General features: G+C 44.5%; 1 protein-coding gene across 1 annotated transcript in view; it reads right to left on the bottom strand.

Annotated features, from left to right (window-relative positions):
- EML5 (EMAP like 5) overlaps positions 1-25,979 on the bottom strand; it is a 388,000-nt gene that overhangs the window by 49,418 nt on the left and 312,603 nt on the right. Inside the window, exons 32-37 of the mRNA XM_030214976.1 lie at positions 25,552-25,681; positions 23,245-23,343; positions 13,559-13,579; positions 7,509-7,682; positions 3,812-4,020; positions 2,678-2,835 (exon numbers count right to left, since the gene is read on the bottom strand). Coding sequence (XP_030070836.1) covers positions 2,678-2,835; positions 3,812-4,020; positions 7,509-7,682; positions 13,559-13,579; positions 23,245-23,343; positions 25,552-25,681 — 791 coding nt within the window. The remainder of the gene's footprint in view (positions 1-2,677; positions 2,836-3,811; positions 4,021-7,508; positions 7,683-13,558; positions 13,580-23,244; positions 23,344-25,551; positions 25,682-25,979) is intronic.

Here is a 25,979-nt window from a genome sequence, read left to right as displayed (position 1 = left end):
ATTTAACACCCAGACTAAAAGGTATAAGTAAGATGAATAAGAGATAATCTTTTGATATCACAGAAAATTATTATATATAATATTGTGCAGAAAAAATTTTTTACTGAGGAATTTTACTAACAAGGACACAGGGCCTCCCCTGCCAGTAGATGATGGAGATAAAAAAAATTAAATTTCCAATAATATCATTACTGGTATAAGGAGTGGTGTAACTAAGCCACCTGTCAGTGGCCAGTGTACTAATGTCAAAGCCAAAAACACCTGTAGCCACTTGTCATAAAACACCTAGTCACTTGCCAGGGCTACCCCACGGCCACTTAGAGGGTCTATCCCCAGCACAGCTCAGGTCTGCTTGCATCTGCCACTTGTGCTCTACACTAGCACCCTCCTACCACCGACTTGGTCACAACCGCCTCTGGGCGAATCTCCCGCTTTCAAATTATCCCCAGTGATTCCTAGGTTACTGGGGGCCACACTCCCAGTGGTCCCACAGTTCCCAGAAAGCATTCACAGACCCAACACACAAATCACCAGGATTCTTAGTCCAGACAAGCAAAGGCAATAAACTAAAAAATGTTTATTGTTATAAAAATATTGAACAGTATGAAGTTAGTCCAATAAGAAATAATTACCTTATGTGTTTTATTTATATTATTCATTCATTCATTTAATGTATACATTGATTCTATTTAAAAATATTTAGGGCAATTTAGAACAGAATTAGAACCTCAACTCAATATAAAAAGAATGATAAAAGAGGAAACAATAAAGAAAATAAAAGTCAGACAACGCAAAAAACATCAACAATCAAATCAACGCCGTAAGAAAAACCTATGTTTTCATATGTTTGTGTAAAACTAAATGATCAGTTACTGGTCTGACATGCAGTAGACTGCTGTTCTAAAGGAATAGGGCAACCACTGGAAACATGGGAGATTTGTATCTTTCACATCTGATGTCCCATACCCTGGGACACTAAAATGAACTAATACAGCAAACACACTTCATTAAAACGCAATATAGCATCACAGCTTTTAAATTTGGAATATTCTAAAATTTACAAGTGACTTACTTTCCCTCCTCCCACTTATTTATACTTACTTTCCAGTATTTGATGGGCCCACTTCACCAACTAGCCTGAAGTATGTTGCAATAAAAAGTACAAAACACTAATTCATCAATTCTTCCTGCTATACCTAATAAAACCCCAATGCAAATTCTTAATTATCAATAAATCCATTCACATATCAATTAATTGTCCAAATGGCCATTCCTTAAAATTCTTATGGAAGGTGGAATAGACCCTTTTCTATCGTACCTCCAATGGGAGTGAGTTCCAAAGACATGGGCCAGTTCCTATTATTTTCTAAAGAAACAGAATCAGGGGACATGAATCAAAAAAGAATACAGATACACACTTTTTTATTGGATATATTTTCCATGTTAAATTAGAGTCTGATTCAGATATTTATGAGTCACTTCTAGATTGTCCTTGATCTTGGGATTAATAGGGGTAAGAATAATAATATGAGTAGGTCTCATAGACCTCGATACAATAAGAGGGGCATTTTCAATATGACGTCTAAGTCCAACATTGGACATTTTGCTCAAAATGTCCAGAAACCGAATAGCAAATAAAGCCATTTCCGAAACAGCAAAATGTCTTTTTTTGTTTTTTTCAAAAATGGCCACTTACTAGATTTTGTGCTCTGTGCGTTTATCTTTTTGGTCCATTAAAAAAAAAAAGCCATGTGAAAAACGCACAAAATTAAGCCATTGGGATGTAGGAGGAGTCAGCATTCTTAGCAGACTGGCCACAGACATCCCAGCAGAGTACTGGGACACCCTAGGGGGCACTGCAGTGGACTTCATCTAAAAACTCCCAGGCACCCATCTCACTGTTGCTCCCTTATATTGTATAATGAGCCCTCTACAACCCACCAAAAACCTACTGTACCCAACTGTACACCACTACAATAGCTCTTATGGCTGCAGGTGTCACCTATATGTGGATACAGTAGGTTTCTGGTGGGTTTTGGTGGGCTCACACTTTCCACCACAAGTGAAACAGAGTGGATTATGGGCCTGGGTCCCCTCCTCGATAGTGGACTGCACCAACCATTAGGCTACTCCAGGGACCTGCTTGCTGCTCTAATAGGACTGGCTATGACATCTGAGGCTGATATTTACGGTTTCTTTTACATCTTTGGGGGGTCTGGAGGGGGTCAGTGACCACTGGGGGAGTAAGGGAAGTCATTCCTTTTTCATTTAGGGCACTTTTTTGTGGCTTTGTTGTTATTAAAACTAGACAACCCGAATTGCAGATATTACTCGTGTATACCGCAGTCATTCTATTGCGGTATACATGAGTATATTTGTTGTTATTAAAACAGGTCTAGCTCAAAACGTCTTAGTTTTAGTCCTGGACATTTTCATTTTGTTCCATTATGGCTGAAAAACGTCCAAGTCTTAGGAATGCCCAAATCCCACACTTAACTGCCCATTGAGATCTGGACACACTGAGAATGAAATGTATAGCAAAATGTCTGAAAATGGGTTTCAAAAATACTGCTTTGGACATTTGGGTGAGAAAACCACCCAAATGCTGCTTTATGCCACTTTTTCTCTTTTGAAAATAAGCCCCTAAGTAGCAGTTTTATGAGATGTAGGGACTTACGGTCTCTCCTTGCCCCCTGTCACTATGAGGCCATCCCTGAGTGTGGTGTACATGGTGAACACAGGCCCATTATGAGCTTTGGCCACGATCCTGGACAAGATGTGATCTTTCCAGACAAACACGTCTCCGCTGATAGTACCCGTGAAGGTCAAATTATTCTGAAACAGGGGGGAAAGAGCAGAGTCAACACATGCTTGCAGATAAGCCCAAGAACAAGAAAAGCAGCAAAAGACATAAGTTTTATGCATGGTTACTATTACCATTACATCATTTCTTATATCTCACAAACTTCCCAATCAGAGATTCAGTGTGGGCCACAATATTAAGAAGCTGTGCATACCCAGGAATATTAAAAAATAGTTAATTCTAATCAAAATAAGCTAGTTATTAGATATTACAAATGTAGAACCTTTTTTTTACCAAACCACGCTAGCAATTCTTGGCCCTATAATGCAAACAAAGCCCATTCACTTTGAATGGGCCTTGTCTGCACAGCCATGCAAGAATCGCTAGCCCGGTTTGGTAAAAGAGGCCCAAAGTATAAAAAAAAAATGTAAACAATTTCCGAAATAGTCCATAATGCGTCAGTTTCCAAAGCTTCAAAGGTAGCTTGATTCCACCATTTGGCTGCCATAAATTGAAATGTATTCATAAAAATGATTTTATACTTAACATGTGCCGGGCTAGGACACATGTTCTAAATATCGCCTGGCTGTACCCAATCTATTATGATTACACAATAAAATTATTCATGTAATCTGAGAGTTGCCCCCTCTGGTGACATCATCAACACACCAGTGACTAAACATTAACGCAAACCTCCCTGCAAGCATGCAGCCGAAAGGGTGTGACCAAAGGGGAACACCCTTTAATGCCCTGCCATTATTTTCATCTGAATTTACTACAGGGAAGAGGAAGATCAGATCTAAGATTGGTACTGAGAGCCTGATGATCTGCGTGAGCAATTCTGACAGTATACAAAGTCCACACATGGATCAAAGCTAAAGTAAATATTTAGCTTGTGTTCAGAAATACACAATTTCTATCTAAAATATTATTAATCCATTCCCCGCACCAATATAAAACATCTGTATGTGGTGTAGGTGGCATTGATCAGTTCTGTTGGGTACCTACAGCTCCAAAGGCTATGGAGAGCATTGTCTGCATACGGGCATCCTCAATGGAGCTCAGCATTCCTTTCTTACTGAGCAGAGCCCTTCCCGCTAGGGTCCAGAACCTCACATGCTTTACACCCACTGACACAAACTGGGTGTCTGAATCCGGTCTGAATTCTGCCACAAAAATGCGCTGACAGTGGCCAACTCTGCTGGCAATTTTGGCACCTGGAAACAAACATAAGAAAGGATATCCATTTTAGGTTAAATCTACAAATTCAAAGTTAGCTCTTTACTAGCATGGGTACAGTAGCTGTGCTATGATTCCTAGTTTCACTGTTTCACTTTATGTGAGGCGTGAGGAGGTGAGCAGCAGTTTTCCTCCTGCATTTTTGGGCTTCCAGCTCATTCTGACACTTAACCCTCAATGCCTTGGGAGAAGGCAATGACAACCCACTCTTGTATCATGCCGAGTAAACCACATGGAGTGAGTTTCTTACTGTGTGGTCGGCAAGAACCAAGGGCCCATTTGGATATGGCGCTCATTCTGAACCAGGGCTGAGATTATGGGCTCTAAATGTGGCCATCTGGTGTCACTGGTGCATGATGGTTAGGACTCCCTCTCTCCCCCACCCCAGGAGCCATGAACACTGGTTCCATAGTATTCTCAGCCCTAGCCTTCCCTACAAAACGGAAATCTGAGCTGAGAATCAAACCCAGCACCTCTACATGACAATTTGCAGTGAAAAATCCCTGCTGCACACATGGATGGACAAGATGTCTTCAGATAACCAGCTTCATTACCTGATGCAGTCTTATAATAGCATGAAATGTACAAATTGAACCCCACATATGTTTGATTGGTTTCTTAAATGTATTTTCTACATAGTAAAGGGATATTTCCAGGGTTTTTACAGATCACACTTTTGTCCTCCATCCACTATTTATTTATTTATTACATTTGTATCCCACATTATCCCACCTCTTTGCAGGCTCAATGTGGCTTACAATATATCGTGGGTAGTGGAAATGAAAGGAAAGTTGACATTTAGTGTTACAGAAGTGTTTTGGGTTGCATGGTAATAGAAAACATGATAATGATATAATGTATGGCGTTCTTGACATTGCTTGCTAGATATATGTGGGGATTTCACATGTTTTGGTCTTTGTGGTATGTCTTGTCGAAAAGATGGGTCTTCAGCAGTTTGCAGAAGTTGGTCAGTTCATAGGTCGCTTTTAGGTTACGTGGCAATGCGTTCCAGAATTATAATAGGGAGGAAATTCTATAAAGAGCACCAAATGTTTGGTGCCTAAATGCAGCGTGCTGGGTGCAAATTCTATAATGGCATCTGGTAGCAATATATCCAGGAATTTTTCACATGGGGTATGTCTCCCGCCACCCCTCCCTCATCTATACCTTCAAATCACCTCCACTCCAGTCTTGCCCGGGCAGAGACACTCATAGGCTGCCTGCGCCTGGACTTTCTCGCACTCTGAACCATCCCTCCCTTCACAAAATAGGGAAGTCACATCAGAAGGGGCTGGACGGTTCAGAGAGAGAGAAAATCCCAGTGCAGGCAGCCTATGGGTGCCATTGCCCGGGTGAAGAATGGAGCAGAGGTGATTTGAAGGCATGGGGTGGGGGTGGGGGTGGGATTGCAGAGCTTTGCCAGGAAGGGAAGTGAGAGATATCAGACAGTTTATCTTCATTCTCCCTCCTGCCCTCCACGGTGGAGAATATACATAAACAGTCTGACAGGGGGTGTACACGCAACACACACACCTTGAATGGATATGCAAATAGCATCTGGGTGCCCAGAGTCTGTTACAGAATGCTAGTTTAAGTCAGCATTTAGACACCTACATTTAGGAAAGACTACTTACACCATGTCAATAGCAGGTGTAAACGTGCAACCCTAAATATAGCACTTCAGTGTGTAAATGACAGTACTCTATAACCTCTGTGCATAAAATGTTGCCACACCCATGCCCCCTCCTATAAATGCCCCCTTGCATTTTTTATGCTATGTGACTTGCACGCTTACATTACCGAATACCGCTGAGCACATAGCACTTACATGAATTTTGCATTCATAAAACATAAGTGCTCGTATTCTATAGTTTTAGCATGCAAATGAAACTTACATTTAGGTGCTAAGATTACAGAATTAGGGTTTAGTAGAGCACAGATCTCTAATTAGATAATGAATGGCATCAAAGACAAAACTTTTAAATGGCTGCATGTGAGTTGATGTGTCAAGTGATACTTAGATGGCAATTCCGGCTCTGAAGAACTAAGGGCAAACTTGTAAGGTCTATATGCCGTATCCAATTTAGGATGGTCTGGAGAGGGCAGCAACTTTGGTAATTGGAATGTGAGGACAGTGCTGAGCAGACTTTTAGTCTGTGTCCTGCAAATTACAAGATGGATTTGGATAGGCTGGCGTGGGCTTCTATGGCATCTCCAGTAGATGAAACCTAAGGACAGTGCTGGGTGGACTTCCACGGTCTATGTACCAGAAACGCCAAAAGACAGACAATTATCAAGTATTTTATATCACATTCATTGTTAGTTTAATCATGAATTGATAATGAGCGTGACTATGGGCAGGCTCGATGGACCATTCAGGTCTTTATCTGCCGTTATTACTGAAGGGGTCTTTTACTAAGGTGCGTTCACATTTTTAGCGCAGACTAAAAATAGGCGCGCACTAGAGACGCCAGTGCATTTCTATGGGCGTCTCTAACGTTTAGAACATGTTAAAAACGTGAGCGGGCCTTAGTAAAAGACCCCCTATGTTACTCTGTATGTTTATGTTAGTCTGCAATGGCAGCCACAAATGTACAAACTTATCTATCCTCAGTGGCAGAAAACCAGAGAAAGTGTCAGTCTGGGCAGAGTAGATAGACTGTCATTTACTACGCTACATGTTAGAACCAGGGGTGTAGCTAGACTTCAGCGGGAGGGGGGTCCAGAGCCCGAGGTGAGGGGGCCCATTTTAGCCCCCCCCCCGGCGCCGCCGCCCCCGCCATTGCCGACCCCCCCCCCCGCGCCGCCGCCAACTTTGATGACCCCTGCCGACGACCCTCTCAATCCCCCTCCCGCCACCAACCCTCCCCTGCTGTCGCAGTGGGCTACCTTTGCTGGCGGGGGACCCCAATCCCCGCCAGCCGAGGAGGTCCACTTCTTCCCATGAAGGCTTCATTCTGTTTCTGACGTCCTGCATGTTGTACGTGCAGGACAAACGAACAACAGTGGATCCAATAAGAGTCCTCTCACAGTGGGCGTCTCTCAGAACAAGGTCTTTATTCAAAACAATCAAACAACCCGACACGTGACGTGTTTTGGCCAAAAAAGGCCTGCGTCAGGGGTCTATTGATCCTTTATATGAAATACCTTGGGAATCAGATGGCTCTCAGTAAATAAATTGTTAACAGAGATATCAAAAGAGAACCAATAGCAGATACAGCAGGTCATGAGGTACCAACATGTCCCTGGGCTGCATTTTCGTAGGGCGGGAAGAAGAGGACCTCCTCGGCTGGCGGGGATTGGGGTCCCCCGCCAGCAAAAGTAGCCCACGGTGATGGCGGGGGAGGGTTGGCGGCAGGAGGGGGGGGGTCGAAAGGGTCGTTGACAGGGGTCCAGGCCCCCCCAGGCCCCACGAAGCTACGCCACTGGTTAGAACCTCATGCTCTGTAAACAAATACTTTCCTACCTTCCTGCCACTTCCAGATGGTAATGGTATGCTCCTTGTCCAACCCGACAGACAGCAGGAGTTTGCCAGTGGCACTAAAACTGACTGAGCAAACCCCCTTTGAGTGGTAGCACCTCAGCACTGCAAGAGTCTGTTTGTTCATTGCATCCCACACATGGATAGAAGGAGCTGTTGCTGAAATTGTAAAGTGGAAGAGAAATTATATGAAATATATGAAGAGAACACTAAGGGATTAAAAAAAAAATCAAAGGCTGCAAAAGCTTCTGACTTTCCAAGACTCATTGTAAGCGTGATTACGAAGGGCTTTTTTGAAAAAGGAAAATCCCATGCTAAAAGCATCCTGCCTCTTCTCATGGTGTCACTATAGCAAAAATCATTGTCAAAACTCTAAACCCAGCGCTATACACATTGAGGGGGTCTTTTAACTAAGGGGTCCTTTTACTAAGCCACAGTAAAAAGTGGTTTGTGATAGTGTAGGTACGGATTTTTGGCGCGCGCAGAAATATTTATCAGCGCACGTACCAAAAATGCTTCCCCCCCTCCCGAAAATGGATGTGCGGCAAAATCAAAATTGCTGCACGTCCATTTTGGGTGTCTGAACTTACTGCCTGCCATAGACTTAGCGGTAAGGACCTGCATGCATCTGCTATGGGAATCCGAAAAAAATTATTTTTCAGGATGCATGTAGTGGACGCACACCAAAAATGAGATTACCGCAAAAGGCATGCAGTAGTCAGGCGGTAAGTCAGTTTTGGTGGACGTTGGGCACGCGTAGAGCCTACCGCGGCTTAATAAAAGGGGCCCTAAGTGCGCTAGTATTTTTAGCTGGTGCTAAATGCTGAGATGTCCATTATATTCCTATGGACGTCTCAGAACGTGGACAAACTTTGTCCCTATGTCATTTTCTACTTTGAAGTCTGTTAATGAACTGGACTGTTATTTATGTCTGAGTGATGCAGACGATGATATTTTGAATTTTTGGAAAAAACAAGCAAACATGCTGGCCACAACTAGCAAAATTTGCATGGGGGATGCTGTACATTCTACTACCAGCACATCTTTTAAGAAGACATCTTTTATTGCAGGAGGGACTGTGAAAGACAGGAGAGCTAGACAGTGCTTCATAGGGTGTATTTCTCCCCTTTACAGCATACAGAACAGGTTGTACTTTGTATCCCTGGACATTTTAACAGGGTGGATTAAGATTCCTTGGGGTAGTAGAAATTAGATATTGTTGGGGTTGGAAGGGTACAGGGTGGTGAGAAGGATTATTATAGCTGCTCACTGTTATTATTGTTTTCTATTTGTAATTTATAAACAATAGTTGCACAGCATATTATTCCTTTTTATGCTTTAATAAAAAGATTTAAATATAAAATCATAATTGTTTGAGGCTTCTGCAGATGAGGACAGAGCCCATAGGGACGGAGACAGGGCCTGCAGGGATGGGGCCGGGACAATCTTTGTCCCCGTGTCATTCTCTATACCTGTTGCACTGTTTATAGAATAGCACTCTGCGTTGATTTTTTTTTTCCGGTGCTAAAATCTCGGTCCCATTTATAGAATGCCCTCCTTTATGTCCATGGATACAAATGTTGCTTTGTCAGTAGCAGACATTAAAAGCACAGGGTGACATCCATCTGTTTGTAATCTGAGTCACAGATACTGGTAAAGGCAGTGAGGCTTGTGTACCAGTGTTTATATTTTACCAGGGTGATGACCAATGACGTGGTCTGGAAATATAAGACCACACCCGTATCAAATGAGGACCATTATATTTATTACTGTCCTGGGTTTTATGCTGCTTCACAGTGCCACAAAGACTACTGTTTGTATTTTTCATGGCCTACTTTTGGGTGTGGTGTCTTTGTTCCCCGTTCTCTGTGGTTCTGTTGGGGAGTTTTGTGTTTTTGTGAACAGACTTCTAGAACAGCAAGAGTGTAAACTGTGGTGAACACATCTGGCTCCATCTTTTTTTTTTTCAGGATAGGCTGAACCGGTTCTGATTTCACATCATTGCATGCGTGAACTTGTAGCACTGCTTATCTTAATGAGATTATGTCCTTGAAATCATAGGAAGGAACCAGAATGGGCTCAACCTGTCCTGAAACATGGAACCAATCTGACCAGAAGTAGAGACCATCAAACCCCCCAAAAACAGGATACTCGAACCAGACACTTAGAGGAACAACTATGGTCCTTTTACTAAGGAAAAATGGCTTGTGGTAGTGTAGGTGTGGGTTTTGGGAATGCACAGACTCATTTTTCAGAGCACCAGTAAAAAAGGCCTTTTTAAAAATTTTGCCGAAAATGGACATGTGGCAAAATAAAAATTGCCATGCGTCCATTTTTGGTCTGAGACCTTACTGCAGCCATTAACCGAGTGGAAAAGTCTCACGGGGTAACCAGGCGGTAATGATCTACACGCACCAAATGCCACTTGGTCCGTGTCCGATACGCGCAGCAGAAAATAAAAATTATTTTTTTGGCTGAGTGTATCGGACGCATGCCAAAAATGAAATTACTGAAAGAGCCATGCGGTAGCTGTGCGGTAACTCCATTTTGGCGCGTTGGGTGCACATAGACACTTACGCAGCTTAGTGAAAGGGTCCCTATGAAACTTTACTATATCCAAGGTGAAGAAGCAATACAATGGCTGGCTGATGCTCACATCAACTCATAATAAAAGTGCTGCCCCAGCTATCCTTCATAAAAATATGAATTCCATGGCTGAAATGACATTTTTTTACCTATGTGAAGAAAATGAAATGCAAAGTCCAGAATGTTTTCTTTCCTGAATTTGATACTATCATTAGTTGGTGCTGTTGAACAATTATATTTATATTTCCAAAACTCTTCTCATCTTGTTGGGTAGACTGGATGGACCGTACACAGGGCCGTGCCTAGGGTCTCTGGCGCCCCCCTGCAGCCTATCAGTTGGCGCCCCCCCTGCAAATGCTCGCTCACCACTTGCCACACTGACAGGAATTGTCAGCAATATTCTTAGAAACAAATTGCTATATATTGCAAAATAAGATAGCAGATGTAAATTCTCAAAGTGGACATATTCCAAACACTAAAATGAAAATAAAATGATTTTTTTTCTACCTTTGTTGTCTGGTGACTTTCTTTTTCTGATCATGCTGGCCCAGTATCTGATTCTGCTGCTATCTGTCCTCTTAACTCCGTTTCCAGGGCTTCCTTTCCATTTATTTCTTTCCTTTCCTCCTTTCTTCTTCATTTCTGGTCCTCAGCTTCTGCCTATTTTCTTCATCCATGTGCAGTTTTTCTCCTCTCTTCCTTTTCCCTCATTTCATCTCCTTCATCTCTCTTCCCTCCCCTCTATGTCCAGCAATTTCTCCTCTCTCCCATCCATGCTCCTCTGTCCCCTGCCCCCTCCATTCATCCCTATCCAGCAATTCCCCTCTCTCCCTGAGCCCTGCCCTGCAATCCATATCCATCCATCCCCTCCATTCATCCCTATCCAGCAATTCCCCTCTCCCTGAGCCCTGCCCTCCCAATCCATGCCCATCCATGCTCCTCTGTCCCCTGCCCCATCCATTCATCCCTATCCAGCAATTCCCCTCTCTCCCTGAGCCCTGCCCTCCCAATCCATGCCCATCCATGCTCCTCTGTCCCCTGCCCCATCCATTCATCCCTATCCAGCAATTCCCCTCTCTCCCTGAGCCCTGCCCTCCCAATCCATGCTCCTCTGTCCCCTGCCCCCTCCATTCATCCCTTTCCAGCAATTCCCCTCTCTCCCTGAGCCCTGCCCTCCCAATCCATGCTCCTCTGTCCCCTGCCCCCTCCATTCATCCCTATCCAGCAATTCCCCTCTCTCCCTGAGCCCTGCCCTCCCAATCCATGCCCATCCATGCTCCTCTGTCCCCTGCCCCCTCCATTCATCCCTTTCCAGCAATTCCCCTCTCTCCCTGAGTAACGTAGGAGTGAGGCTGGGTCAAATTCCTCTTTGCCTTTCTGTTTCATCAGCTCTTATTTTCCTTTCCTTACTCTCCCCTCCTTCGTTCCTCCGAGTCTAGCTTGTTCTCTTCCCATCCCCCCCCTCCCCCCACAGAAATTTCCTCCTTGTCTTGTCTTTCTTTTCCCCAGCTGGCCTGGTTGGTTCCACGTTCCAGTTCCCCCAACTGCAGCCTCAATGTAACTTTTTCTTTATCAATATTACAATTAACAACAAGTGTAGGCCAGCCAGCCATAATGAAACGTTAAGGCAAAACCGTCCTTACCAATGCCAATGATGTCCTGACCTTGTCCACCACTCTCTCTAAAAAAACAAAACAAAATGAATGCCGATGCGGCGGACTTGCGGAGCGCTGCAGGAGCGGGCAGCAGCAGCAGCTAATCATCCAGTGATCCAGCAGTGGCGCCGGCTCTCCTCTCTCAGCAGTCAGTGCACTCAACGCGTCGTCATCCTTCGGAGTCGGACTGCCTGCAAGGCTCCAGGCGCGATGACGTCACGCCGTGCGTCACGCTGGGGCGGTGCTAACAGCCTAAACAGACGAACGACGCAGCGCACGGGAAGGCAGAAGCCAGAGCGAGCCAGCAGCGCATGCGCATATAGGCGCCAACGCGAGAGAGGTTTGTAATGTGTTTTTTAATTTTATTAAACACAACACTGACTCGGCAGGCGGTGGCGGCGGCGGCGCCCTTGAACATGAGGCGCCCCCCTGCCATGCTTACCCCGCTTACCAGGTTAGCACGGCCCTGACCGTACAGGTCTTTTTCTGCCGTCACCTACTATGTTACTATTAGGCATATTTTCAAGGCACTTAGCCTTCCAAAGTTCCATAGGTTTCTATGGAACTTTAGAAGGCTAAGTGCATTGAAAATATGCCTCAAAGTTACTTATATTCTGCTTTTATTTCAGCAATTCAAAGCAGATTACAAAAGATAACACATTTTGGGCAGACTGGATGGACCGTGCATGTCTTTTTCTGCCGTCATCTACTATGTTACTATGTAAGTACAAAATCCAAAACAAATGGCAAGCTATTCTTATAATAAACAAAACAAATTCAAACACACTTAAGTTCCCCTCTCTTACATAAAAGATAGGAGGAAAAAACTTCAGAGCCAAACCTTTCACTTATTCATGTAACTAGGGTTTATTTGCAGTGACTTCATCTGCTTACAAACCTCCTAAGTTCTGCAAGAGTGCTCTGTGCAATGAAAATGAAAACAGCTAAATCAAAATTTAAGTGCAAAAAGTAAGACCTGTGCTGACATCTGTAGCTGATCCTACCAATGATGGCCAGAGTTTTGCTTAATGCTGCCTCAGGGTACACAGGACCAATATATCTTTCACTCGCACTCTCACATTCAGTGTCACTCATGCTGTTTTACCTTGTTCACCACACTTGGCGACAATAAAGTCATCCAAGCGATATGAAGACCTTATTTTAGAGCCCCTGATATAGCCCTTGTGGGCGAAACACAGTCTGTGTCAGGCACCTATTTTACAATAACGTCTGAATTACGCTATTGACGTATCTGCTTTGTTTGTTTCCACGTTGGATCTTCGTTTGCCTTGCTGTTTTTTGGTACACAAAAGCGAGTGCACCGTTTCCATGTGCCTACTCTTTTCTGCAGGATAAGCACACATTATCCATGGAAAATGCTTTATAAAAGTATCCTCTTTGTTTAATCAGTTAAACAATTCCAGAAATAGTATAGTATTTGATTTGAGAATAGCTAGTTACAATAAAACACTGCTTGTAAATGTTGCATGTTGAACACCTATGGCTAATACAAATAATGTTATAGTGGCCCTTCAGCACCAGCACTGCTTACAGGTCTGCAGGCATTTGCCAGGTCTGGTCACTTACTGTCAGTCAATCATCCTCTTCCATCTTCTCTCTCTGCACCATTTAACCCCAACTGATTTATTAGCTTTTGAGTTTCCAAAGCAGGAGATAAAACCATTGCAAGCATGTTTTACACATTTTGGCACTTACATTGCTCAAAAGCTATTTCCCCCCTCTCCAAACTCTTTGTATCATTCGTCCTTTACATCATCTAATAGTTTCCCTTACCTGACATGTCTGCTGAGTCTCCTGCAATCGAAAAGCACAGAGAGAATTAGACCAGTGCTCAGGGAAGCATAAATCAATTTAAGCAATTGTGGAGATTATGTCTCATGATGTATTCATATTGTGACATATTTATTATACTCCATCTTGGGTCTAGTCACAGAAGGGTAGAAAATACCATTAAAAAAATACAAGTTGGGGCCACAGTGGCACTTGAAAGATGAATCTGTTTTTATAATGATCCTTTTAAATGCACGGGGTTGATAAAATTTTTGAAAACCTGAATACCAAAAACAATTATTTAATTATCTATTCATATCATTCTATAACATGCTTTTCCAGAAAAAAGTTCAAACTGAGGCACAAAAGTGACAATCACAATAATATTTAATCCCCTTAAAGAATAAATGATTCTACCTACCCAACCACCCACCAAACCCCATTGTCTTAAGACCTCCAGCGCCCCATACACACCCACTCATGAAAACTGGACCTAATTGCATAAGCCAATAGATTTACTGAAAAGCAGCATAAATGTGTTTATGTGTTTTAGTAACACAGGCATGAGAAAAGCTCTTGATCAAAATCAAACTCTAAAAAGTAACATTTTGCAAAGAGTTAATCCACAGAGCAGAACATATTAAATCTTTCGGATACGAAATTTGAAAAGACAAATTTTATGAAGGTATTTTAGCGGCATTACCAGGTGTAGATTGTACACGTGTAAATGGCAGTTTTGGTAAACTGCTATTTACATGTGGAGATCCACATTAGACAGAGATTTCAAATGGGCCGCATACATTCCACATTTTACAAAGGGGCCACACCTTCTGGGGCGGATTGACCATTCAGGCAACCGGGCAGTGCTCGAGGGCCCAGAGGCTCTGCCGGGATGCCCGCCACACTCTACAGCCCTCCCCGGTCCTACTTTTAAAGGTGCGCTGCTGGTGATCTAGTGGCCTCTGTGGGGGGGGGGGGGGGGGGGAGGGAGCATGTTCTTTCCTGCCCACTGTGCTGTCGCTATTCCTCCTGCCTGGCACAGCTGTATTTTAAAAATGGTGGCCGAGACTCCCTGCAGAAGTCTCGTGAGACTGTTGAGACCTGCGAGACTAACACGGAAAGTCTCAGCTGCCATTTTGAAAACACAGCGGCGCCAGCAGGTGGGGGAATATTGACAGTGCAGTGGGCAGGAAAGAACATGCTCCCCCCTCACCTAGGAGAGACCAGTAGACCACCAGCGCCCTTAAGGTGAGATCAGGGCAGTGGGGACATTGGCTGTGGCAGTCAGGGGCGTAGCCAGACACACAATTTTGGGTGGGCCTGGGTCCAAGATGAATAGGCAGAAGAGCCCCACCCCATCCCACAGGTAATTTGGTCTCTCCTTCTCTCACCTGCATGCCATATGGTCTCTCAAACATCTCCCCTCTCCCCCATACCTTTTCAATAGCAGATTTCCACCAGTAGCAAGCAGAAACATATACACACTGCTCATGTTAGCCACACAGCCTTCCCATGATGCAACTTCCTGTTTTTGCATAGGCAGGAACACGTCAGAGGGAAGGCTGTGGGGCCGGTGCGAGAAGTATGTATCGGTCACTGCTTGCTGCAGGCGAAGATCTGCTATTTACAAGGTATGCAGGAGGTACAGTTGTTGGGACATTTTGGCTGGTGGGGCTTGGGGATACCTGCCAGCCACATCATAGGTGTGCTGCTACTGGATGGGCCTGGGGCCCACCCTTGGCTACACCACTGGTGGCAGTAGGGTGTGTGTGTGTGTTGGACAGCGGCCGGACTGGGGGCCCAGACCATCTTCAGTGCCTGGGGCCTCAGACCACTCTCAGTCTACCTCTGCACACATTTATGGAAAAAATATAATTTCAGACACAAGGGATTAAGGGAGTAATTCTCCTCAAAGCCTCATTGTTTATTTTCATCTCTAAAAAGAAGTACATTTGAAGCCTACCTACTTAATTGGTGGAACTTATGCATTTACAGGAACTTTATTTTACCACTACATCACTTTGTATTTGTTCTCACCGGAGTCTGCATACGCCACTCCGGTACTATGTAAGCCACACTGAGCCTACAAATAGGTGGGAAAATGTGGGATACAAATGTAACAAATAAATAAATAAATTTAGGTTTGTAAAATGGGACAGTAAATCATGGAAGCCCGCATTGTTTACACATGGAAGTTGTGAAATCTGTTTGTCTTGTTTACTTCTCCCACATGTATGTTTATACATTATCATCACAACATTACAATCTTTTATTATCACAAACACAGCAGCAGCACCATCATGCTAATTATTACAGTAAGGCTGACCACGTCCTTCAGGTCTATGTAATGAAGGGCAAAATTCCCAGGTATATACTACTGCAATAAATTAAGAGCACCTGGAAACACTTGAGGGTTAACCCCTAATGCAATTTCCATAATACATAAACAATTATCACTTCTTCAACAGTTGATCAGATAACGCTGTTCTAGAGATGTTAGAAGTGGTTACAATCTCTTAAATACCCCCACTCCCCCTGATTATGTAACTCCTTTGAGCTTTAAGACCTTCTAATGGAAATCACCCAATAAGGGCACAATTCTATAACTGGACGCTTCTATTTAGGGGCCCTGAGGACGTGTGGTGAGAGCCCATTCTAGAATGGCATCTGAGAACCAAGATTTTGTTCTAGAATACTACTGTAATTCGGTATCGGTGCATCTTTTATTTCGACCTGGTGTAACTGAGGGCACTTCAGTGCAGCAGGGTTGTGTGTAATTTACACTATTCTGTGGAAGGGTTGCCCATTGCCTGATTATGCTCCACCCATGTGTATAACCTCTTTGCATTTATGCACTATGCCACTTATCCATGCCCTTACAGAACAGAGTTTAGGCACCTTGCTAGCACTGTCCTGGGTAAGTGTATACTTATGCACATAAATTCTAGTATTCTATACATTTAAACATGCCAGGGGCACGTAAATGCAGGCAACAGTTATAGAAATGCCCTTTATGTGTAAAGGAACAAGAGCATCTAACTAACAGGCAACTGTCCCCTGAACACTGCCTGTGAGAGAGTGAGTGGTACAAGGCAGGGCTTCCTTAGGAACATTCCCTCACTGAAGTGGAGACACCTTAAGAATAGATAGAAGAATAGACCCTACCTGTCCCTCCAACTACCACCCCATCTCCCTCCTACCCTTCCTCTCCAAAATACTTGAGCACGCCGTTCACAGCCGCTGCCTTGATTTTCTCTCCTCTCAGGCCATCCTCGATCCGCTTCAATCTGGTTTTCGCCCTCTACACTCAACAGAAACAGCACTCTCTAAAGTCTGCAATGACCTGTTCCTTGCCAAATCCAGAGGCCACTACTCCATCCTCATCCTCCTCGATCTATCTGCCGCTTTTGACATTGTCAATCATGACTTACTTCTTGCCACACTGTCCTCATTTGGGTTCCAGGGCTCTGTCCTCTCCTGGTTCACCTCCTATCTCTCCCACCGTACCTTCAGAGTACACTCTCATGGATCCTCCTCCACCCCCATCCCGCTTTCTGTTGGAGTTCCCCAGGGATCTGTCCTTGGACCCCTTCTTTTTTCAATTTACACCTCTTCCCTGGGTTCACTGATCTCATCCCATGGTTTCCAGTATCATCTTTACGCTGACGACATCCAGCTGTATCTCTCCACGCCAGACATCACCGTGGAGACCCAGGCTAAGGTATCGGCCTGCTTATCTGACATTGCTGCATGGATGTCCAACCGCCACCTGAAACTGAACATGGCCAAGACCGAGCTTATCGTCTTCCCACCAAAACCCACTTCTCCTCTTCCTCCACTCTCGATCTCAGTTGATAACACACTCATCCGCCCGGTCTCATCTGCCCGCAACCTCGGAGTCATCTTCAACTCCTCCCTCTCCTTCTCTGCGCATATCCAGCAGACAGCCAAGACCTGTCGCTTCTTCCTCTTTAACATCAGCAAAATTCGCCCCTTCCTCTCTGAGCACACCACCCGAACTCTCATCCACGCTCTCATTACCTCTCGCCTTGACTACTGCAACCTACTCCTCACTGGCCTCCCACTTAACCACCTATCCCCCCTTCAATCCGTTCAGAACTCTGCTGCACGTCTTATATTCCGCCAGAACCGATATACTCATATCACCCCTCTCCTTAGGTCACTTCACTGGCTTCCGATCAGATACCGCATTCAGTTCAAGCTTCTCCTTCTTACCTACAAATGCACTCAGTATGCAGCCCCTCATTACCTCTCTACCCTCATCTCCCCTTACGTTCCCGCCCGAAACCTCCACTCACAGGACAAATCCCTCCTCTACCACCGCCAACTCCAGGCTCCGCCCATTCTGCCTCGCCTTACCCTATGCTTGGAATAAACTTCCTGAGCCCCTACGCCAAGCCCCCTCCCTACCCATCTTCAAATCCTTACTCAAAGCCCACCTCTTCAATGTTGCTTTCAGCACCTAACCTCTATACCTTTCAGGAAATCTAGACTGCCCCAATTTGATGACTCCTACTTGACTAACTGTACATTTGTCCTTTAGATTGTAAGCTCTTTGAGCAGGGACTGTCCTTCTATGTTGAATTGTACAGTGCTGCGTAACCCTAGTAGCGCTTTAGAAATGTCAAATAGTAGTAGTAGTAGATATGTTAGTTTGTCTGGCCAGGAGGGCGGGGCTCAAGCACAGAGCAGGAAGTTAAAAGCCCTCTGGCAGAACAGGATGGGGAGGTCCTGAACAAGGATCTTCCAGTTCCTAAGGTGTTCTGGCTTGGCTGCAGTACCTGAGGGAAGAGGCCCTAGCTCAGATTCCTATGCCCTGTTGTAAGAAGCCTTATGTCTATGCTTCCAGGGATTTTGTGAGAGATTAACTGGAGACTGCCAAGGTAGGTCAGTTATCGCTTGGCTATTGGAACTGTGATTATGCTAGAGAAGCTTACTATATATTGAAGTGTATAGCCATGTTAGGAACAGGCTACTGAAAATGGGATTCTGCTTGAAGAGACTGTGAGGAAAAAGGGCTGATTATTGCCCTTGTGTACATAAATAAAGTGCTTTCACTTTTACCTTTTATGAGGTCCTACAGCCGCTACTACACTGTACTGTTTTGGGATCTTGCCAGATGCTTGTGACCTGGATTGGCCACTGTTGGAAACATAGGAGCCAACTTTTCAAAATAATTGGGGGTGCTGAATGAACGCAACCTAATATTCTCCTGCCACCATCAAAAAAGAAATAGTCTTAAACTACATTCACCTTTCTTTTGTTTTTTTTGAAATATATTTTATTGCAACAGTTAGATAAAACAATAACAACAGAGCAATACCAAATCGAACATGAATGGTGTGCAAAATGAGTCTACTGTCTAAGTAGTTGCAGGGTACAAGTGTAAAAAACTTGTGCCACAGCATTTCTTATCACCAGCTGTGTGAGAAAGTGGGACTGCTGTGCTGATAGATCCTAAGTTCAAAACAGGCCATTTCTCTCATATTGACAAACCATAGCTGCAGATAGTTGTGGTGAATCTTCTGCCACCCAATAGGACAGAATCAATTTCTTGATGAGCAAAAGAGCATTATAAAGGAAATGGCACTGTGAGGCCAAGATGCCCTGCTCCACCAAAAGTAAAGAGTCGTAGTCCCACTTGGGGAAGAACTGGATAACTCATGCTAACACCAACAGTCTTGCCAAACCTGAAACAATATGTTATCAAAATCTCAGAACCTAACAAACAGATCCCTATTCAGACATGTGGCCTTGCAGTCACACATGCAGAACACAGATAGCCCCTCTTCAAATTCTTCAAAAATTAACCTGAAATCCTAAGAAGCTAAACTCTGCATGTAGCACAATACCAGAAAAACAGAAAGAAACACATTGCTATACATTGCAAAATAAGACAGCAGATGTAAATTCTCAAATTGGACATATTCCAGACACTAAAATGAAAATAAAATGATTTTTTCTACCTTTGACTTTGTTTTTCTAATCATGTTGGTCCCAGCCTCTGATTCTGCTGCTATCTGTTCTCTTAACTCAGTTTCCAGGGTTTCCTTTCCAATTATTTCTTTACTTTCCTCCTTTCTTCTTCATTTCTTGCCCTACATCCATAGGTAAAAGCTGGGTCCGCCATGAACTTGACTGGAGAAGGTATAGAGTGGATCCAGCTTTTGCTATTTTCTCCATTCATATGTAGTTTTTCTCCTTTTCCCTTTCCCTCATCTCCGTCAGTATGCATCTCCTTCCTCTTTCTTCCCTCCCCTCCATCCATATGCATCTCCTTCCTCTCTCTTCCCTCGCCTCCATCTATGTCCAGCATTTTTCCTCTACCCCCTCCATCCATGTCCAGCATTTTTCCTCTCTCTCCACCCCTCCATCCATTCATCTCACTTACCTCTCTTCCCTCCCCTTCATCCATATCCAGCATTTCTCCTCTCTCCCCTCCATCCATATGCATCTCCTTCCTCTCTCTTCCCTCACCTCCATCTATGTCCAGCATTTTCCGCGCTCTCCACCCCTCCATCCGTTCATCTCACTACCTCTCTTCCATCCCCTCCATCCATATCCAGCATTTCTCCTCTCTCCCCTCCATCCATTTGCATCTCCTTCCTCTGTCTTTCCTCCACTCCGTGTCCAGCATTTCTCCTCTCTCCCCTCCATCCATGTGCCTCTCCTTCCTCTGTCTTCCCTTCCCTCTCATCCATGTCCAGCGATTGTCCTCCCATCTATGTCCAATGATTTCTCCTCTCTCCCCTCCCCTCTCATTCGTGTCCAGCGATTCTCCTCTGCCCTCCCTTCCCATCCATGTCCAGCGATTTCTCCTCTCTCCCCTCCATCCATGTGCATCTCCTTCCTCTGTCTTCCCTTCCCTCTTATCCATGTCCAGCGATTGTCCTCCCATCTATGTCCAATGATTTCTCCTCTCTCCCCTCCCCTCTCATTCGTGTCTAGCGATTCTCCTCTGCCCTCCCTTCCCATCCATGTCCAGCGATTTCTCCTCTCTCCCCTCCCATCCATGTCCAGCAATGCTTCTTTGCCCTCCCCTCCCATCCATGTCTAGAGACTCGCCCAAAACCCCACCTGCCCCTTTTCAGCACCCAAGTTCCAGTTCCAACCCCAGCCTGACCTGCCCACCAGCGTTTAAAACTTATTTTACCTCATCACGGCGGCAGTGAAAGCAGCAGGCTCGCCTCTAGCCTTCCTTTCCCTCTGTGTCCTGCCCTTGCGGAAACAGGAAATTACATCAGAGGACAGCAGGACACTGACAGGGTGGCCAAGAGAACTGAACTAGGCTCTGCTGTGCCGTCTAGAGTCCATATGTTAATGCTGTGGCAGAAAATTCAAGTTTTAAAACTATGGGGCAAAGGGTATGGAGACTAGTTAATAAAGTTTGCTTGTTTTTTTAAATCCTAATTGTGTTTATCAATAACCTAAAATTCCTCTTTTAAACCCAATCTTTAAGTCACCAAGCACAGAGCAAAATAATGTCACTTACCCAGAGAAATGTCCTCTTCTGTCAGAACTTTTCAGACCATGCTATTATCCTGACTTAAATGCTTCAATTTATCCTGAAGCATGCACGGTTTTTCTCCTCTCTTCCTTTTCCCTCATCTCTCCTTCCTCTCTCTTCCCTCCCCTCCATCCATGTCCAACATTTCTTCTCTCTCCCGTCCCTCTCCTCCATCCATGTCCAGCATTTTCCTCCCGCCCTCCATCCATGTCCAGCATTTCTCCTCTCTCCCCTCCATTCATATTCATCTCACTTCCTCTCTCTTCCCTTCCCTCCATCCATATCCAGCATTTCTTCTCTCTCCCTTCCCCCTCCATCCATGTCCAGAATTTCTTCTCTCTCCCCTCCATCCATGTACATCTCCTTCCTGTCTTCCCTTCCTTCCCCTCCATCCATGTCCAACAATTCTCCTCTCTCCCTGCCCTCCCCTCCATCCATGTCCAGCAACTCTCCTATCCCCTCCCCTCCATCCACCTATATCCAGCAGCTCTTCTTTCCCCTCCCCTCCCATCCACCTATGTCCAGCAACTCTCCTCTCCATTGCCCTCCCCTCCATCCACCCGTCCAACAACTCTCCTCTCCCCTGCCCTCCATCCATCCATGTCCAGCAACTCTCCTCTCCCCTCCATCCACCTATCCAGCAACTCTCCTCTCTCCTGCCCTCCCCTCCATCCACCCATGTCCAGCAACTCTCCTCTCCCCTGCCCTCCATCCATACCTAGCAATTCTCTTCTCTTCCCTGCCCCCCTCCATACCCAGCAATTCTCTTCTCTCTCGTCCCCCTCCATCCATCCCCAGCAATTCTCTTCTCTCCCCTGCCCCCTCCGTCCATCCATACCCAGCAATTCTCTTCTCGCCCCTGCCCCCTCCATACCCAGCGATTCTCCTCTCTCCCCAGCCTTCCCCTCCCGCTCCCATCCATGTCCAGCGATTCTCCTTCGCCCCCATCCTCTCCTCTCATTCATATCCACCTGCCCGCCCTCTTCTCCCCCCCCAACATCCTCCTTTTTCTTCCTGCCACTGTGCCACCCTGCGGGGTTTAAATCTCTTTTATTACCGCCGTTGAAGCGGCCGCATCATTGAAAGCCCTGTCCGTCTCTAGCCTTCCTTTCGTGAGTTCGTTCCCTCAGAGTCCCATCCTCGCGGAAAGAGGAAATGATGTCAGAAGGTGGGACTCTGAGGTAACAAACTCACGAAGGGAAGGCTAGAGACGGGCAGGGCTTTCAATGATGCGGCCACTTCGACGGAGGTAATAAAAAAGATTTAAACCCCCCCCCAGGATGGCGCGGGGCGGGCGCAGGCAAACATGGGCTGTGGGAGGTGAGGTAAGCATGACTTGTGGCGCCCTCCTGCCATGCTTACCTTGTTTACTGGAGTCGTTCGCCATGCAGAACAACCGGCTCGTAAGATTTTTAAAAATTTAACAACCGGCTCTTGCGAGCCGGCTCCAGCACACCACTGCCTATGTGTATCTCTAGCATTTAGTGTGTGTTAATCATTAGCATGCACTAAAAACACTAGTGCGCCTTTGCAAAAATAAGTTCCTTGTTTGCATTTGAAAAATTTATAAATATTTCTGGAAAAGTGAAAGGTTATCATAGAAGATTGAACTGTGTTCTTAAAGGAGGTTTTTTATGCCAGTGACTAAATGAGTAAAGCGAAAACAAGATTTTAGTGCTTATAAGAGTTCTGAGACCTTTTCCACCTAAGACATAATATTCAGCTCACTCTAAGAGAGTAATAATTTGCAATTAGGGAGATGGTTTGAGTATTGAATTGAAGATTAATTCCTCCATTCCTCCCGTGTTTCGGAGCTATAGTTATCTAGGCACTGCTGAGTTCAGCAATAGTGCCCCACATATCTAACTGAGAACAGAAAAGATATTAGAGAACTCAATAAAAGATCCAGGATTTAGGCACTTGCATCTCGGTGTACGCTAAAATGCTGCTTTAAACAGAAGAATGCATACATATATTATGGCTTCTAGGGAACTCAGTTTAAAAATCCTTTCCAAATAAGAAGAGTAAAGATGGAGCAGAGAACGAATCACAGTCCTGTGCATGGCACGGCTTTGTCTACTGCATGGCAAACACATTGGTTACACTGCTTGTGATTGCACACTCATATTTGCTCTCTTTCTTTATGGAAATACAAACATACCTACTTGGCCAGTTGCCACTACGTTGATGAACTTGGGATGCTGGTTGACAGTCAGGCACAGAATGTCATCACTATGCTCCTGGTAAAAGCTCTGCGAGCCTGTAAAGCACAGGGTCTATTTAGACTCTTGTACAGCAGGAAATTGCTAGGCATGCAACCTGATCATTCTTTTGATGCTTGCTAATTTATGAAAGCCATCTCCAATGTAGCAAATAGGTTTTGATTTGGCATGTAAACAAAGTTATTAAGTCAAGAAATTGTTCTTTTCACAAGTCAATTTTCTACACTGTATTTTCACCTCTTAAACAGTCAGGAATTTTCGGAATCTGAGTTTGTTTACCTGTGTATCATGGTACATTTCATTTACTGTGTTAGTACGTACAAAGAATTCCCTGTAAAGCAGCAGTTCCCAACCAGGGTATCAAAACACACCGATGTGCACCAAAAGCCGGGTGATGTGTCACTGCAAATTTGACATATACAGCAATCCCATGTTTTGTATAAAAAACACATAAGTTGGCTGATTGAGGAGTTTATAGAACAGGAAACCAGGTACTTTAAATCTCTGCAGCTGCTTTCCTGCCAGCCTGGAGCAAAAATGTGGGATTCTGCTCCCTCCCCAGTGGCTGCACTTAATGTCACTGCCAGCTACAGAGGAGGAAGAGATAGACTAAGGTTCCTCCCCCACCTTGGCTCCAAAAAGGTGGGATAATGTGGCCTGAAAAAGGTGGGATAATGTGGGGTACAAATGCAATCAATCAATAAATAAATAAATAGGCAGAGAGTAAACTAAGAGAAGGACAGGAGGAGTGAAAGGGGTTGAAAGAGGCAGAGAGAAGGACCTCAGGAGGAAGAAGTTTATAGAGAGCAGGTGAGTCTGGGTAGGTGTTGTTGAGGGTAAGTCTGAGAGGGGGAGAGAAGTTCAGTTAGTATGCCATGTGAGAGTTTCCCTTCTCCCCAATAATGATCCAATGTGCAGTGTGTCATGCACAGTGCATTTCTCCTAGCAAAAAAGGTGCCGGTACTCAAATGCCTGGCCACCCTTCAGGGGTGGGGTGATCACTGAGGGACCCATCCCACAATAGCCAAGCCCCCTGCAACCAGGCACAGAATCTATGACAAGCAGAATTGGTTTGTAGAGCCTGAGCTGTTTAATTAAAACTTGGGGAAAATGGGTCAATTTTAGCAGACAATGGAAACGGTGCCAGTACTCAGTACCCCCAAGTACCCCCTCAAAAAAAGCCCTGGTCATGCATGTGGGCATCAAGTGTGCCATGACAGAAAAAAGGTTGAGAACCACTGCTGTAAAGAAGAGCCATATCTATGCATAATTATATTTAATTTCCCCTTCAGTATCTATTCTGTCACTGTATGAGATATAAGCCTAACCTGCATCGAGTCTGCCTGTTGTTATCATGTCTATTTGCAGCATCTATCATCTTTTGTATATTGCCAAAAGTTGTATTAACAGTGAAATTGTTTTCCTACTTATGTTTACCTTAGTGGCATTCCAGATCTTGTCCAATGAACTGTTAAAGAGCTGGAATAACCACAAAATCAAATATTTTGAGAAACGTGCTAAGGCATGTGCATTGAAACCTGAAGAGACATAGGGGAACTGGTGCATCATCATCATCATCTCTGGGATTTCTACAAACCAGGTGACCATATAGCACCCAGTCAGCGGAGACTGGTTGAACAAGTCTTGGTTGTAACCCATCGCATGCAAGGATAAAATCATGATTCCCTATCTGATTTTCTTAAGAAAAAATAGGACTAGAACCAAGACTCACTTAGCCTATCCTCCTTGGTCACTCTTAATGCAATATTCAAAAGATCTAGGGTATGTCATCTAGGTTTATCTTATTAAAAATTACTCCCAGCTCAGTTGCTAAATATAGGAATCTGAATTTATATGGTGCCTGAATTTGGCCAGGGTAAGGGTCAGGTCAGGTGACTAAACTTAAACATGCAAAGTGAATTGCAGCGTGGGGCATCTAATTGGGCAGCCTATACATAAGTGAGTCAATGGCCTCAGTTTTAGGCTCCTAAACTTAAAGGTAAGCACCTATATTCAGGCAAAAATTTAGGTGCCTATAATTATGACCCAGATCCCTCTTTGATTACTGTATATAAACATGTCCTGGAAAGTGACTGGTGAGATTAAGCAAGGTGTTCCTATCAATGACTTCACATCTTTTTAATCCTTGTGATGGTCCTTCCAAGCAGGGCTGAGGCACATTTGGCAGATCAGTATTAGGAAGTTTACTGTGAAATGCAAGCTTAATGCTCTTTTGTCTTCCTTACCTGTAGCAATATTATACAGTAATCCCACAGATGCAGTGTGATACAGGATATCTGCTCCATCATTCAGATAGTGAACATTGTTCCGGCAATCTCTACCTCGGTATCCAAACACCAGCTCTAACATCATGTCCTAGTACACAGGTGCAAAGAGCCAGTTAGATCAGTAACCACTGTGTTCTTCGACTGTGCCAGTCAGCCCATTCTAACTCTAGGGATTCTAGTCCATCCTGAACTTGTCAAAACCACAGGCAACACACAATCCTCTAAAAAGACATGAATACGTCACAAAGTCATAATTTTGTAAAGAGGCCTGGAGCCCAATATATTAATGATCTCCTCTTTTTTTTTTTTATCTAAGCTGAACCATGGCTTTCATCTTGTTATATCCTTGGTCCTCATTCCCATCTTTGAGGGCTGACAACGGGCCA

Source organism: Microcaecilia unicolor, chromosome 9 (assembly GCF_901765095.1).
Source record: "Microcaecilia unicolor chromosome 9, aMicUni1.1, whole genome shotgun sequence".
NCBI lineage: Eukaryota > Metazoa > Chordata > Amphibia > Gymnophiona > Siphonopidae > Microcaecilia > Microcaecilia unicolor.
Note: the sequence above shows the minus strand (reverse complement) of the source record. Positions and strands in the feature narration are given on the sequence as shown.